The sequence below is a fragment of the Sapajus apella genome, unplaced genomic scaffold, assembly GCF_009761245.1.
Source record: "Sapajus apella isolate SASKATOON/1434 unplaced genomic scaffold, GSC_monkey_1.0 scaffold12, whole genome shotgun sequence".
In the NCBI taxonomy this organism is placed as follows: Eukaryota; Metazoa; Chordata; class Mammalia; order Primates; family Cebidae; genus Sapajus; species Sapajus apella.
In genome coordinates this window covers 30,765,120-30,777,794 of record NW_022436952.1, presented here as the reverse complement: position 1 = coordinate 30,777,794, position 12,675 = coordinate 30,765,120, and the positions used below count along the sequence as shown (strand labels likewise).

Sequence of the window (12,675 nt, the reverse complement as noted above, 5' to 3'; positions counted from 1 at the left end):
AACCGCTACCCTCTACCCAGGCTCCCACCAGTAACTGTCTCACAAGAGCGCCAGGGGTGGCCGAACTCCAGAGGAGAGGAGCTGCTGAGATAAGATGGGGCTGGGCTTACCGAACTCCCCACTACGGGGCACAAGGTCAATGAAGCTTTTTAAAGCTCGTGAGTGAAGTGAAGAAACCTGAGCAACACGGGCCTCCCGGCGGCGGCGTCTCACCTGCAGTCTGGGGGCCGGTCATTTGCTTTTTCGGATGGGACCGCCCTTCTTTGGCCACACCCACTTTTCAAACCCTCAGTCTTTGCAGCCCTAGTGAAAGCCTACCTGGGTTTATCCCGCTGGTGTCTCCCTTAGATTCTGGGTCAGCCTTGACAACTGTTCCATGGAGCTGTTGTGAGGATTAAATTAGATTAATCCATGCAGAACACTCGCCCAGTGCCTGGAAACAGTAAACGGCAAATGTTAGCTAAGGTTGGTGATGATAGGAAGGGTTCCCCAAGGGCCCATCTTCTGTCCCTCTTCCCAGATTTTGCAGGCTCAGCAGAAAGGACAGAGATTGGGGTTCTGAGGTGGAAAGCAGCTAAGTCTAAAAAGTTAGGCCGTGTGGAGAAAGTAAGGCTGGAGAAGGGAAACGATGTTTGCTGAGCAACTGTTATGTGTGGAGTCATCTTCTTTCACCCTCACTGCACTGAGCCCATGATGCCATTGCCTGCCTCCTGCTGAATGTCTGTGCACCTCTGTCATAGCTCACACCGAATTTGCAAGTATTTCTTTCCCCTTCTGTCTTTCCTGTTATGGAACTCCTTGGAGGAAGGGCTGGCCACATCCTTGTGTGTGTGCCAGAGCCTTGGAAGCATGCACGCAGGGTAGTTTACCCTGTTTTCTAAATCAGGAGATGAAGACGTCAGGAAGGTAAGCACCGTGCCCAGGGTCATGCAGCAGGTGAGTCAGCAACTGGGTTGTGCTATGTGACTGCACAGAGGAGCCGGTGAGGAACAAGAGCCACTAAGGACAACAGAGCCAGGGGGAAGGAGGGACCGAGCTGGGCCCTGGGGTCGAGGAGTCTGGCCTTACTGCCTCCGCAATGTAGCAGCAGCAGCCGAACCGTTGCTGCGTCCCCTGCACTTGCTATGCCCCCTGTGCCATGCTAAGAGCTTCACACATGTGATCTCATTTCATCCTCCCAGCTGCCCTGGGAGGTGGCTCCTATTTGCTCATCCCCATTGTACAGGCGAGAACACTGAGGCCCTGGAAAGCAAAATGACCTGCCCTCGGACACACAGCTGGAAAGAGACAGAGTCAAGATTAGAACTCAGTTCCTCCTCATTCCATAGCCCATGTCCTTAACTGCTACCCTGTTTTGCAGATTTTAGAATAGGCAGGAGCCACCCCGCCTCTCCCAGAATGGCCTAGTTCTCACCATCTCGTATTTGAGACTCATTGATTGATTATTGATGGATGTATTTGTGGTCTGGCTCTGGGGCCTCTCAGCCAGGCCCTGGGCAAGGACAAGAATGGGGATGAGGCAGGGGTCTTCCAACCCGGGGAAAGGCCCTCAGGCTGCCTCCCCCAACTCCCAGCATCCCTGCTTCTGGCGTCCACCACTGCCAACTTCCCTCCGCCCCTGGATTTAAAGTCACAGTGACGATTAATCACCCAATGACATGGAGGGCAGGCTGCAGAGGAGTTAATTAATTAGGGAAATTTCTCCCAGCCCTTTGAAGGTGAAATGTGTGGGGAGGGGACAGGGCCAGGGACAGTTATTATTCAAGCTGAACAAGCTGACTCTGGGAGGCTTTGAGAACAACTCCAGGGGAGCTTTGAAAGGCTGGAGACCTTACCAGGATAGCCTGGAGCCTGCCCAAGACTGCCCCGCTTAGCCCAGCTCAAGGCGTCAGCCACAGTGGATGGGGTCCTCCTGCACCAATGGGCGGGGGCAGCCCTGAAGGCAGAAGGGCCTCTAGGAACCCAGGGTAATAAGAAGGCAAGGCTGTTACCTGCATTCCCTCACCAAATTAAAATAGCCAATAACACCGCATATGCCAAAACCCCTGGAGGATGACTTGGGTGTCCTTTGCACAGCTTGGATCCTCCAGACACACAGGTAGCTGGGAGTGGACCCTATCAGACCAGTGCAGGCTGCAGAGGGGAAGGGGAGGCCTGGTCTTTGCAGTGTCCACTTTCCTCCCTCTGCCTCTGTAGCCTGGAGGGGTTGATCCTCTTGTGCTGGCTGGGGTTCCCCGTGACCTGCCAGGCTGGGCAGCTGCCCATTCTCACCCACAGCTGAAGCAGGCAGCTGACTTGGTCATGAGATTTAGAAACAGCAGGACACTCCCCATGACCATGCACCAGGTGTCAGCCTTCTGCAGTGCCAAGACTTGGAAAATAGAGAGGGATTGAGGTGAAGAACTGGACTCCACCTTGAAAGCACCCACAGACCCTCCTACTCCATTGACAGACAAGGCAAAGGTCCAAGCCCCAAATGTGGTCGATGTGAAGCTCCATGGGAGCACAAAGCAGGGCTTCAAGGAGGTGGTGTCATTGGGGGTGAACACCTGGAAAGAAAGCTGAAAATTCAACAGACATTCATTCCAGGTGGAGGGAGCAAAGAAGAGGAGGTAGCAATTTGCACAGCACATCTGGGGAAGGGTGAGACGGTGGATGGGGTGGGCTGAGTCTATGGTGGGTGGACAGGAAGACTGAGGGCAGGACATGAGGCAGGGGAATTGAGGTGGGCTGGTGGCGGAGGGCTGTGGAGGATGGAACTGGACACTACTCATATGGTGGGAAGTCAGTGGGGATTCTGAGACAGGACCTGTCTTGATAGAGGGTTCGGGGCTTTAGAAACAGCCTATGGCAGCTAGGGACAATGGGTTCTTCGGAGAGGGGTGAGGCAAGGTGGAAACCAGTAGGAAGGTAGGTTTCAGGGTCCAGGAGAGAGGTAAGGATGCTCCAGCCAGGAGACAGAGCAAGGGGGAAGAGAGCTCCGGTCCCCTGTCCACGTACTCTGTGCTGGACACTGCACCAGAAGCTGCACCTTCATGTTCTCCCTTGGATCTCAGCACCTTTATTATCCCCAGAGTTCCTGGGCACCTAAGGGGCTGATGAAGCTGGGGTGAGCAGGTTCTGTCCACCTGAGCAGGTATCTTTTCTCCATTCTCCCCTCCCCCCTGCCTCTTGACATCTCCTTCCTACCCTGAAGGAGGGTGAGATGCCTGGACACACTGCCATGCCAGCTCAGGGCCCCTCAGAGTGAAATCGTGAAGAGCAATGCCATGCAGCCCATGCCACGCCAGCCTCCTCCCCCATCCCTGCCCCCTGCAATCATTTGTACGACAGGAAGAGAACCTAATCCCGAATCTGAAAAACTATGTGATGGAGGATTTACAGTATTAGAAGGCAAACAGTGGCAGGTGTAATTAGGAGAAAAATTTGTCATGCTCTCGACTCAGGGAAGAGAAGGGAAGGTCTGGCATCACAATCTCCCCGGTGTTTACCCAGCGTGCGCACACACGCGGGGGAGCGGGCGCTGGCCATGGGCAGATTAATATTTGATGCAAGGAGAGAAACGCATGCTGTTCATGTTTATTTAGGATATTGTGAAATACAGTGAAATTTGCAATTTTATTGGATTTGGGGGGACGGTGTTTTGGAGAAGTCTTAAGCTGCATGGTAGGACACGCACATCTCTCTGGAGCATAGAGGCACCAGCTTTGGTAGCTAGCCCCCTTTACCCCCCTTCCCAAATCCAAACTCCTAGTTCCATTCCCCTCCTGAAATGAGACAGGATTGGCCCCAGGAGTATGGGTGGAATAAGACAGAAATCTCAGCTGGGCCTCTTAATTTGGAGTTTAGTGGCATGTGGCTGGCACAGAGAGAGGCCATCTCTTGGGGGGGGCGGAATTCTTGTCAATTACACAAGGGCTGGAAGCCAAGGTTGGGCGGCTTTAAGTACTGGTGACTCTGGCCCAGCTTGTGGGGTACTGGGAGGGAGTGGGGAGAAATGAGAAGAATATGAGATAAAGAGCTGTTCGCTTTGTATCCAAGAAACTGGTTCATGGAAAGGGTTTTAGATGGCATGAGTCTCACCTTCCTCCCCCAAGGAAGGGCCCAACTCTCCAGTTTTTCTTTCCCCAAGTGGTCATCTAGCCTGTGCCTCTGTGTCCCCAGTGTTGAGAGCTCATTAGCCCATTTCCTTGTCAGATATTGCCCAACGGAGAACTTTTCCTTAGAAACAGCTTCCAAGCTTTGTAGTTACGTTGGGATGTGGGGAGGGGGGAAGCAAGGATCAGGACACATGATGCTCACATTTGTGTTCAATAAAGGACAGATAGACAGAAAGATGCTTGCATGCGCGGTGTATTTCTGAGAAAACACATAACAATTGGTAACAGTGGTTGTTTGTGCAGAAGGAAGCTGGATGACTACGAGCCAGAGGAGACTGGGCAGCCAGAGAGAGAGAGACCTACTTTTCACGGTGCACCTTTTGACCAATTTGAAGTTTTCATCATGTGCACTTAATATTTTTTCCTCAAGAAAAAATCCGATTTTCGTTTTTAAAAAGAAAGTATTTTCTACTCCAAGAACAAGCTGAGATAAAGAGAAAATAGTACGGTGTGAAAAAAGCCCTAGGATGAGCTTTAGGGGAGTAGAGGAAAGAAAGGCCACAAGGAAAGGAAGCCGCAACATCCAACTGTGCACTGTACAGGCTTGTGGGTGGGCGCACGTGGAGAAATCCCATTGATCGCCATATCGAACCAAACGCTGGCTGTCTCCTTGGAGTTTCCACCACTTTCCCACTGTCCTAGTTCTACCAACTGGGTCATGTGGAGGAAGTCCTCTCCCTCTGCCCCATGGCAGCCCTTCAGGTGTTTGAAGATAGAATTAAATTCCCCTAGAACTGTGGCTGGCACCTATAAATATCTGAGCCAGCCCTCTTCACACCCAGGTTTCTCTCCCCCGTCACATCTTGCCATTCCTTTTCTCCAGGACATGGCTTCTCCTGCCCTGATGAGGTCTGCCCCTGAGATCCAATGCTCTGCTTAGGCTGGGAGCTCAGGGCACGGCTTAGATGCCTCCAGGTTGGGGCCATCTCTGCAGTGGTCTCACACTCTCCGACTTGGACAGAGGCCCCACCTTCTTCAGCAACAACTGTGGACACCTGGAGCTTGACAGCCTCAGAGGCCATCCAATTCCCACATTAAAAAGGGTAGGCCAGGCACGGTGGCTCATGCCTGTAATCCCAGCACTTTGGGAGGTAGAGGTGGGTGGATCACCTGAGGCAGGCAGATCACCTGAGGTCAGGAGTTCAAGACTACCCTGGCAAACATGGTGCAACCCCATTTATACTAAAAATACATAAAAAGTAGCCAAGCATGGTGATCTGCACCTGTAGTTCCAGCTACTTGGGAGGCTAAGGCAGGAGAATTGCTTGAACCCAGAAGCCAGAGGTTGCAGGGAGCCGAGATCGTGCCACTATACTCTAGCCTGAGTGACACAGTGAGACTCCATCTCAAAAAAAAGAAAGAAAGAAAATGAGTAAACTGAGGCCCGAGACAGGGCAGGGACTGGCCTGAAGTCACAGAAATGAGATCATACTGTGTCTACTTCTCCTTCCTCTTGTAAGCCCTCGGAAGCTCCCAGCAAGATGGAACCTTGGGCGGGCCCCTGGTAGAAGTGGGAGCAACACTAGCCAGCCTGGTGTGGGACGTGGCTCTGCTTCCAGGAGAGAGCAACAGACCCAAAGGTGGGCAAGCCAGACAGGGTGTGAGGTTCACTTGGGCTCACAGGAAAGACAGAGGTGAGGCAGGCCCAGCATGCATGCGGTGCCAGTGGGAAGGTGGCTATGCTGGTGCTTGTGTGTACCGGTGTGTGTATGTGTTGTACGTGCACACGAGTCTGCGCAGTGTGAGATGTGTGCCTATGTGAGTGCAGGGGCTGTGTGCATGTGTGTGCACATGTGAGTACTGGAAAATATGCACACTGACAATGAGCAGGGTGAGTGTGTGTACCTGTATGCTTTCTGCCTCTGCTGCAGCCCTTAGCACACTGACTTGTCTGCATTTGTCCCTAAAGCTGCCTTTTCCCCTGAGCTATAAGCTAAGATTGTCTTTTTTCAAAAAAATCTTGGTAGTCCCAATGCCAAGTACAGCCCATGGCATACAGTAGGTACTCAGTCAGTGTTCGCTGGACTGACCTGGACTGAATTGAATTGAACCGAACTGAACTGAATTTCCCCAATGTGTCTCTGTGCATAGAAGTCTGTACCAGGGAGAGGGACTGAATCTGTGCCACATGGGCAAATGCTCATGGAGTGTCTGTGCATGCGTGTCTGCCGCGAGTCTTCACATTTACATGTAGGTCTGTGTGCATGCTGTGAACATGCCCGAGCACAAGCAAATTCAAACCACATAGAGGGAATGTGCATACGTGTGTGTGTGTGCGCGCGCGTGCGTGCACACGGGCGCACGTGCCTGCTCCCACAGCCTCCTCATACATGCAGGTGGCCCACTGGCGCCCCAGCTTCAGCTCAGCCAGGCTTCCTCCCTGTAAACCTGGAGCAGCTAAAATTAGTATGAAAATGGTGGTGTTCGGTTAAAAGGAAGGGGGGTGGGAAGAGATGAGGGTGCCCATGAGTGCTATTTTATTTCTCAGTGAGAGGATAAAGTGATTTTTCCTACATAATTTTTGATGTAGAGGCTAAATTAGGCCGGAGAAGAGGGACAAAGCAACTTTTGCCCTCATTAGTATTCTGGCCGCGTTGGCCCAGCCACGGCAGTTATGTATTTTTGCAAGTATGCATATAATTTATTGTGGAGAACACAATTTACATGGTAGTCGATGCCTGTTTTATAGCCTCACAAATAGATGTATGAACTCAAGCATATAATGGCCCAACCAGCAGGCGCAAATACGTTCTAAATCTTCTAAATGTGCTTCACAAAAATGTAACTGAGGAATATAAAACAGATCAATTCTTGCATGTTATATATTGGTTTTTGATTTACAAATCTAATCTGGGACATTTCTTCAGAAATGAAGGGATTTTTCCCCCACCCCTTCCCCTCCTCTTCTTCCACCAACTTCTCCATGCACAGACCTCGCCTGCGGTCAGGTGCCGTCAGGCATTGCCACTTCTGGGATATACACAGGTGCCCGTGTATGTGCTCATGTTGAAGGGGGCACGCTCTTGCCTGTCTGTGTGTGCACGTGTATTCATGTCAGGGATCTGCAGACCTCAGGTAGAAGGGAGAGCGTGGTTTAGCTCCATCTGTGTGACCTCCCCCATTTGAGGCTGAAAATTTGGGGAGGAGGGCTGATGAGAGGACCCCATGGGGGTGTGGGCGTCTCTCAGTTGTGTTCCCTCTGGGCTCCTGCTTAAACGGCCTGTTGACCCAGACTGGCTTCATGACTTACTGGAGCAGAAAAAGAAATGAGGGTCCTAGGGATGAAATTAAACTAACATGTGTTGAGTTGCATTTTAAATGTGCATTTTATTGAAAGTATTTTAATCAACCTAGCTTTAGGTACATGGCTTTTTTAAAAGCCCATTCCATTAATAGCTGAGCAGACACATAAATGATGGTGTACTCATAAAATGGAATATGATACAGCAAAGAAAATGAACCAGTTGCTTCCTACAACAACATGGGGAATCTCACAAACAATGTAAAATGCAAGAAGCCAGACCCAAAAGAGGACTTGCTACATGATTGGATTTATCAAGTCCAGAGCATGAACTGAACCCAACTACTGTGTGTAGAGACAGCAAAACTATCAAGGGAAGCAAGAGTATTTGCCGTCAAAGTCAGAATGGTGGTTTTCTTTGGGGAGGATTGGATAGAGTACAGGAGGGGCTTCTGGGGAGATGGTAATGTTCTTCTGGACCAAATGGTGGTTTCATGGATATTCACTTGGTGATAAATTACTGAGCAGTACTTTAAAAAAATTCACTTTTCTGTGTTATATTTTACAATCAAAGCATTTACAAAAATAGTCCTTAAGGATTTACAATAAAAAGCAGGCGTACCAGCTCCAGCCTCCCCAGTTTCTCTGAAGGCAACTACTGGTAACCACTTTCAGACGCTGTCTCCAATCTCTAGAAATGTTGTGGAGCTTCTTTCAAATCTCTCTATCAGTGAAATTGTATAACCCTTTCTATTTCTGTAAGGTCAGCAGTAAGGTCTCCACTTCCATTCCTGATTTTAGTGATTTCAGTTTTCTCTTGTTTTTTTGTTTGTTTGTCAATTCTGTCCATCATTTCAGACAACCAACTTTTGGTTTTGCTGATTTTTCTCTATAGTTTTTCTATTCTCTGTTTCATTTATCTCTGCTCTAATTTTTTTATTTGCTTGCTTTGGATTTAGTTTGTTCTTGTTTTTTTAGTAAAGTGGAAGGTTAGGTTATTGATTTGAGATCTTCTATTTTAATGCAGGTGTTTACAAATATAAATTTCCCTCTGAGCACTGCTTTTATTGCATCCCGTAAGTTTTAGTATGCTGTGTTTTTGTTTTCACTCATCTCAAAGTATTTTCTAATTTCTCTTGTGATTTATTTTTTGACCCTTTGGTTAGGTAGGGGTGCATTGTTTAATTTTTACATATTTGTGAATTTTCCAAACTTCCTTCCATTTTCTAATTTCATTCCTCTGTTCTCAGAAGACATATTTTATGTAATTTTAATCATTCTAAATTTATTAAGGCTTGATTTGTGGCCTAAGATATGATCTATACTAGAGAATGTTCTATGTGCGCTTGAGAAGAATGTGTGTTCTGCTGTTGTTGGGTGGAGTGTGCTCTTAGATTGCAGTTAGAAAGCAGTGTCTGTTAGGTCTGGCTGGTTTACAGGGTTTGTAAAGTCTTCTATTTCCTTACTGATCTCCTATCTAGTGTTCTATCCATTACATCGATGAAATTCTTATCTCATCTATGTAATGCTTATAATGCACAAGTCACAGCCCTAATTTCAGGAGGTTCAAAATCCAGTGGGGGTGGGGAGCTTCACTTCTACCCAGCTGGGCCACCCCATCCCTGATCTCCAATGTGGAGGGTTACCCTCATCCCACACTGTCCTGCAGCCTGGGGTCTTTGGCTGCTGTGAAACTCCCCATCAGCCTCAAGTGTCCCCCTCTCTTCCATTCCCAGGGTTACCAACTCTGCTGCAAACCAGGCAGAACTGGAAGACGTCTCAAAGACCATGCAGAGGTCAATGTCCTTGTGGTACAGATAGGGAAACTGAGGCCCAGAGAGGGGCAAGATCTTGTTCCAGTTCTCCTGAAGCCAGGCCCAGTGATGTCCTATCAATCACCTACTCAGCCCACAGCACCATGATCCAGTGGCTATAGAAAAAAAGGGACCAGTTCATGTCACCCTCTGTGTCATTTCTATTTGTAGTACAAGGTGGTGGCAGCCAAGGGCAGTATTAGAGGGGGTGAGGGGCCTCTAATACTGGTTGAATACACATCCCAGAGCACTTAGAAGACCTATGCTTCCATCCCAGCTTGACCACTCTGAGCTGTGTGAGCTTCAGGAAGTCACTCTCCTGCTCTGAATTTCAGTTTCCTTATATGCAAAATAGAAAACATCATAAGCACCATCACCATTCATTGGGGCCCTACCATGTACCCAGTACTGCACTCATACAATTTCATTCACTCCTCCCAACAGCCTTGGGAAAGGTCAGTACCTTTAGCACAGGAGGAAAGGGAGGCCCCATAAAGCAAAACAACCCATCCAAAGCCACAGGCATTCAACCATCACCCTTCTCAAGGCTCCAAAGCTAAAGAACAGAAGCCACCCCTCACATGGCCCTCCATCCACTCCTGCAGTGTGGGTTTCCGTATTTACCAGAGGGAGGGGAGGGGCACAGTTAAAGAGGGACTGAGGGTCAGCTGATACTCACCACGGGATTACTGTTAATTTCCTCAGGTGTGATCCTGGCATGGTCAGTTAGTGAGAGGTTCTTACCGAAGTCACTCCAGATGAAATCACTTGATAGCTGGGATTTGCTTTCAACTACCCTAGCCAAAAAAAAAAAAAAAAAAGAAAAAAATGGGACAGATGAAACGAGATGGACAAAGCTAATAATTGTTGCAACTGAGTGGTGGGTACTTGGGGTTCATTAAATGCTCTCTCCAGCTTTTAATGTTTGAAAACTTTCACGAGAAAATATTAACGAAAACCCTCAGGTGTCCTGACTCCAGGTGGACCCCACCACAGGAGAGCTGCTGGTTTTCACATAAACTTGCCCCTGCTCAGGGACCCACCCGAACCTCTCAGCAGCCCCGATGCCAGTGGGGGTCTGGTCTCTGGGTGGGGTTGGCTGTACAGTCTGGAATGCCAGGGTGGCTGTGTAAGCACATGTGTTTCCCTGCCTGCCCTGATCACCTGACAGCAAGGGGACCCACCATTCCCCAATGTCGGGATCATCAAGACAGCCATTTTCTCTCTTGACCCAGGACAGTCCTCTGAGGGAAAACGGAAGGACAGAGGCCTTTGCTTTCAATAATAGGGAGGCATGGATGGGATGGCCCGTCAGCTCCCTTCCCAGACAAACACGCCCCAGCTGGGGTCTACTCCTGCCGGGAAGGGGAGGCTTGGGCTGGACTTCTAGGCCTGTATTCACAGCTAGCATCCCCATGGCAACAAGCCAGTTAGAGGGGCCTCAGCCCGGCCCCCTGGGGCCACTTATCTGCAGCCACCTCAGGAGGGCGGCATTAATAGGCTGGTGCCCACTCCCAGCTCCCAGGCCTCCCCGTGACTCCCACCCACACCCCACAGACACTGTCCCTGGGATAAGGAGCCCAGGAGACAGAGGTTCCCATCCCTGGCCACACACCACAGACTCACACACACACCACAGACCTCCTGAGGCTCCTATCCTTGGCCACACATCACAGACTTACACACACACCACAGACCACACACACACACACACACACACACACACACGAACACACATACTCATGCACACACACCACACACATTCTCTCAAACTCTCTCTTCCTCTCACACATACACATACAGACCCACACTCTGTCTCACATACACACACACACACACACAACACATACACACGCAGATGTATACCTTTCTCTCTCACAGGCACACACACACATACACACTCTCCCCCTCTCCCTCTATCACATACATACCTGCAAGCAGTCTCTCACACTCTCTCTCACACACTTTCTCCACACACTCTTCCTCTCACACACACCCCCCCACTCTCCCTAACACACACCCCAGCTCTCTCACACACATACACACCAGACTCACACATGTACACACATACACACTCGTGCACACACACACCACACATTGTCTCTCATACTCGCCAACACACAGACACACTCACATACCCACACACATACAGAAATATACCTCTCTCTCACAGGCACACACATGCACACTCTCCCCATCTCTCTCACATACACACCTGCAAGCACACACTCTCACACATTTGCACACACTTCCTCTCTCACACACATACTCTCACATACATACACAGTAGCACACATTCTCTTACACACACACACATCCTGCTCTCAGTTCAGTGGAAGGAGGCAAACATTAACCCCCTCCCCATATGCTTGCTCCCACCCACACACTCACAGTCACACCGCAGTGCTCCAGTCTGGGAAGCACCTGGCTCTGGTGTCAGATGCCAGACTCTCCAGTGTGGGCAGCGTGGCGCTACCATGCAGCAGTAGGTAGGCTACGGAACCTCTCTGCCTCAGTTTTCTCATCTCTTCCTTGAAAATAATTAAACCAACCACCTGTGTCAAGTGTAAAGATTAAATTTCATCATGAGAACACAGTAGGTGCTCAGTAAATACTTCCTCCTTCCTCCCAGTAAACGTGGGAAGATTCTGCTGTGTTTAGAAGACTGCTGGGCTCTGGCTTAGTGAGGCCTGGGAGTCGCGCGGCTCGGCAGGTGTGCAGGCTCTGCCGTGGACCAGCGGCCTGATGTGAGCCGTCGAGTGCTTTCTTGGAGCCTCAGTCTCCTCCTCTCTGGGGCCATAGGACTAATGAGTTAAGAAGGCAGTTAGTACGGTGCTTGGTATGTCCTCGATGTTGGTAGTGTTGTAGGAATAAGAATAATAACAGAACCATGATGCTGAGGATGGCAAAAACTGCCTGTAGAAAGAGCTTACTGTGTCCCCCGCTCTCCACTGACTCATGAGCTGAGCTGGTCCTCAAATGTCTATGTGGGAGCTAGAACATCCCAATTTCACAGATGGGAAATGAAGGTCTGGAGACATTAAGAAACTTATTCAGGCCACAGAGCTAGAAAGTGGTGGTGTGTGGATTGGAGCCCAGGTAGCCGGCTCTGCACCAATCTCAGGGCCACAGTGCAGTGCCCGGGAAGTGGTGCTGCTGTCATTATTAATTAGAGAGAGCGGATGGATCACAGACCTGCTCAGCTGAGAGCCAGAGTCCTCGCTTAGGAGAAGACAGGCACGAGGGCCTAAGTGGGGCAGCCCCTCACAGAGGTCACCCCGGCGGTCAGCAGAGCTCTGGGCACCGCCTGGTCACGTGCCTGACATCACAGCCCCAATCTCATGTTCCTAGAGTGCCCCCCACCCCCCGCCACATTGGGTTGCTGAGAATTCAGCATCTGCAGCTGACTGGGAAGGCAAGGGGAGGGCAGAGCCCAAGTCGGGCTCTCAGTGACAGAGAC

The 12,675-nt window shown here is 50.0% G+C and overlaps 1 protein-coding gene across 4 annotated transcripts in view; it reads right to left on the bottom strand.

The window, feature by feature from the left end:
- Positions 1–5,478: 5,478 nt before the first annotated feature.
- MRM1 (mitochondrial rRNA methyltransferase 1) overlaps positions 5,479–12,675 on the bottom strand; it is a 153,061-nt gene continuing 145,864 nt past the window's right edge. Inside the window, exons 5-6 of one of the 4 annotated variants that reach the window (XR_004269717.1) lie at positions 9,148–10,012; positions 5,479–5,505 (exon numbers count right to left, since the gene is read on the bottom strand). Coding sequence is in view for 3 of the 4 variants with exons in the window: in XM_032280760.1 (XP_032136651.1) it covers positions 9,880–10,012 (133 nt within the window). In the remaining variant the exon portion in view is untranslated. Of the gene's footprint in view, positions 5,506–8,555; positions 10,013–12,675 lie in introns of those variants that run through there. The other 3 variants (XM_032280762.1, XM_032280765.1, XM_032280760.1) reach the window with 3 other exon arrangements.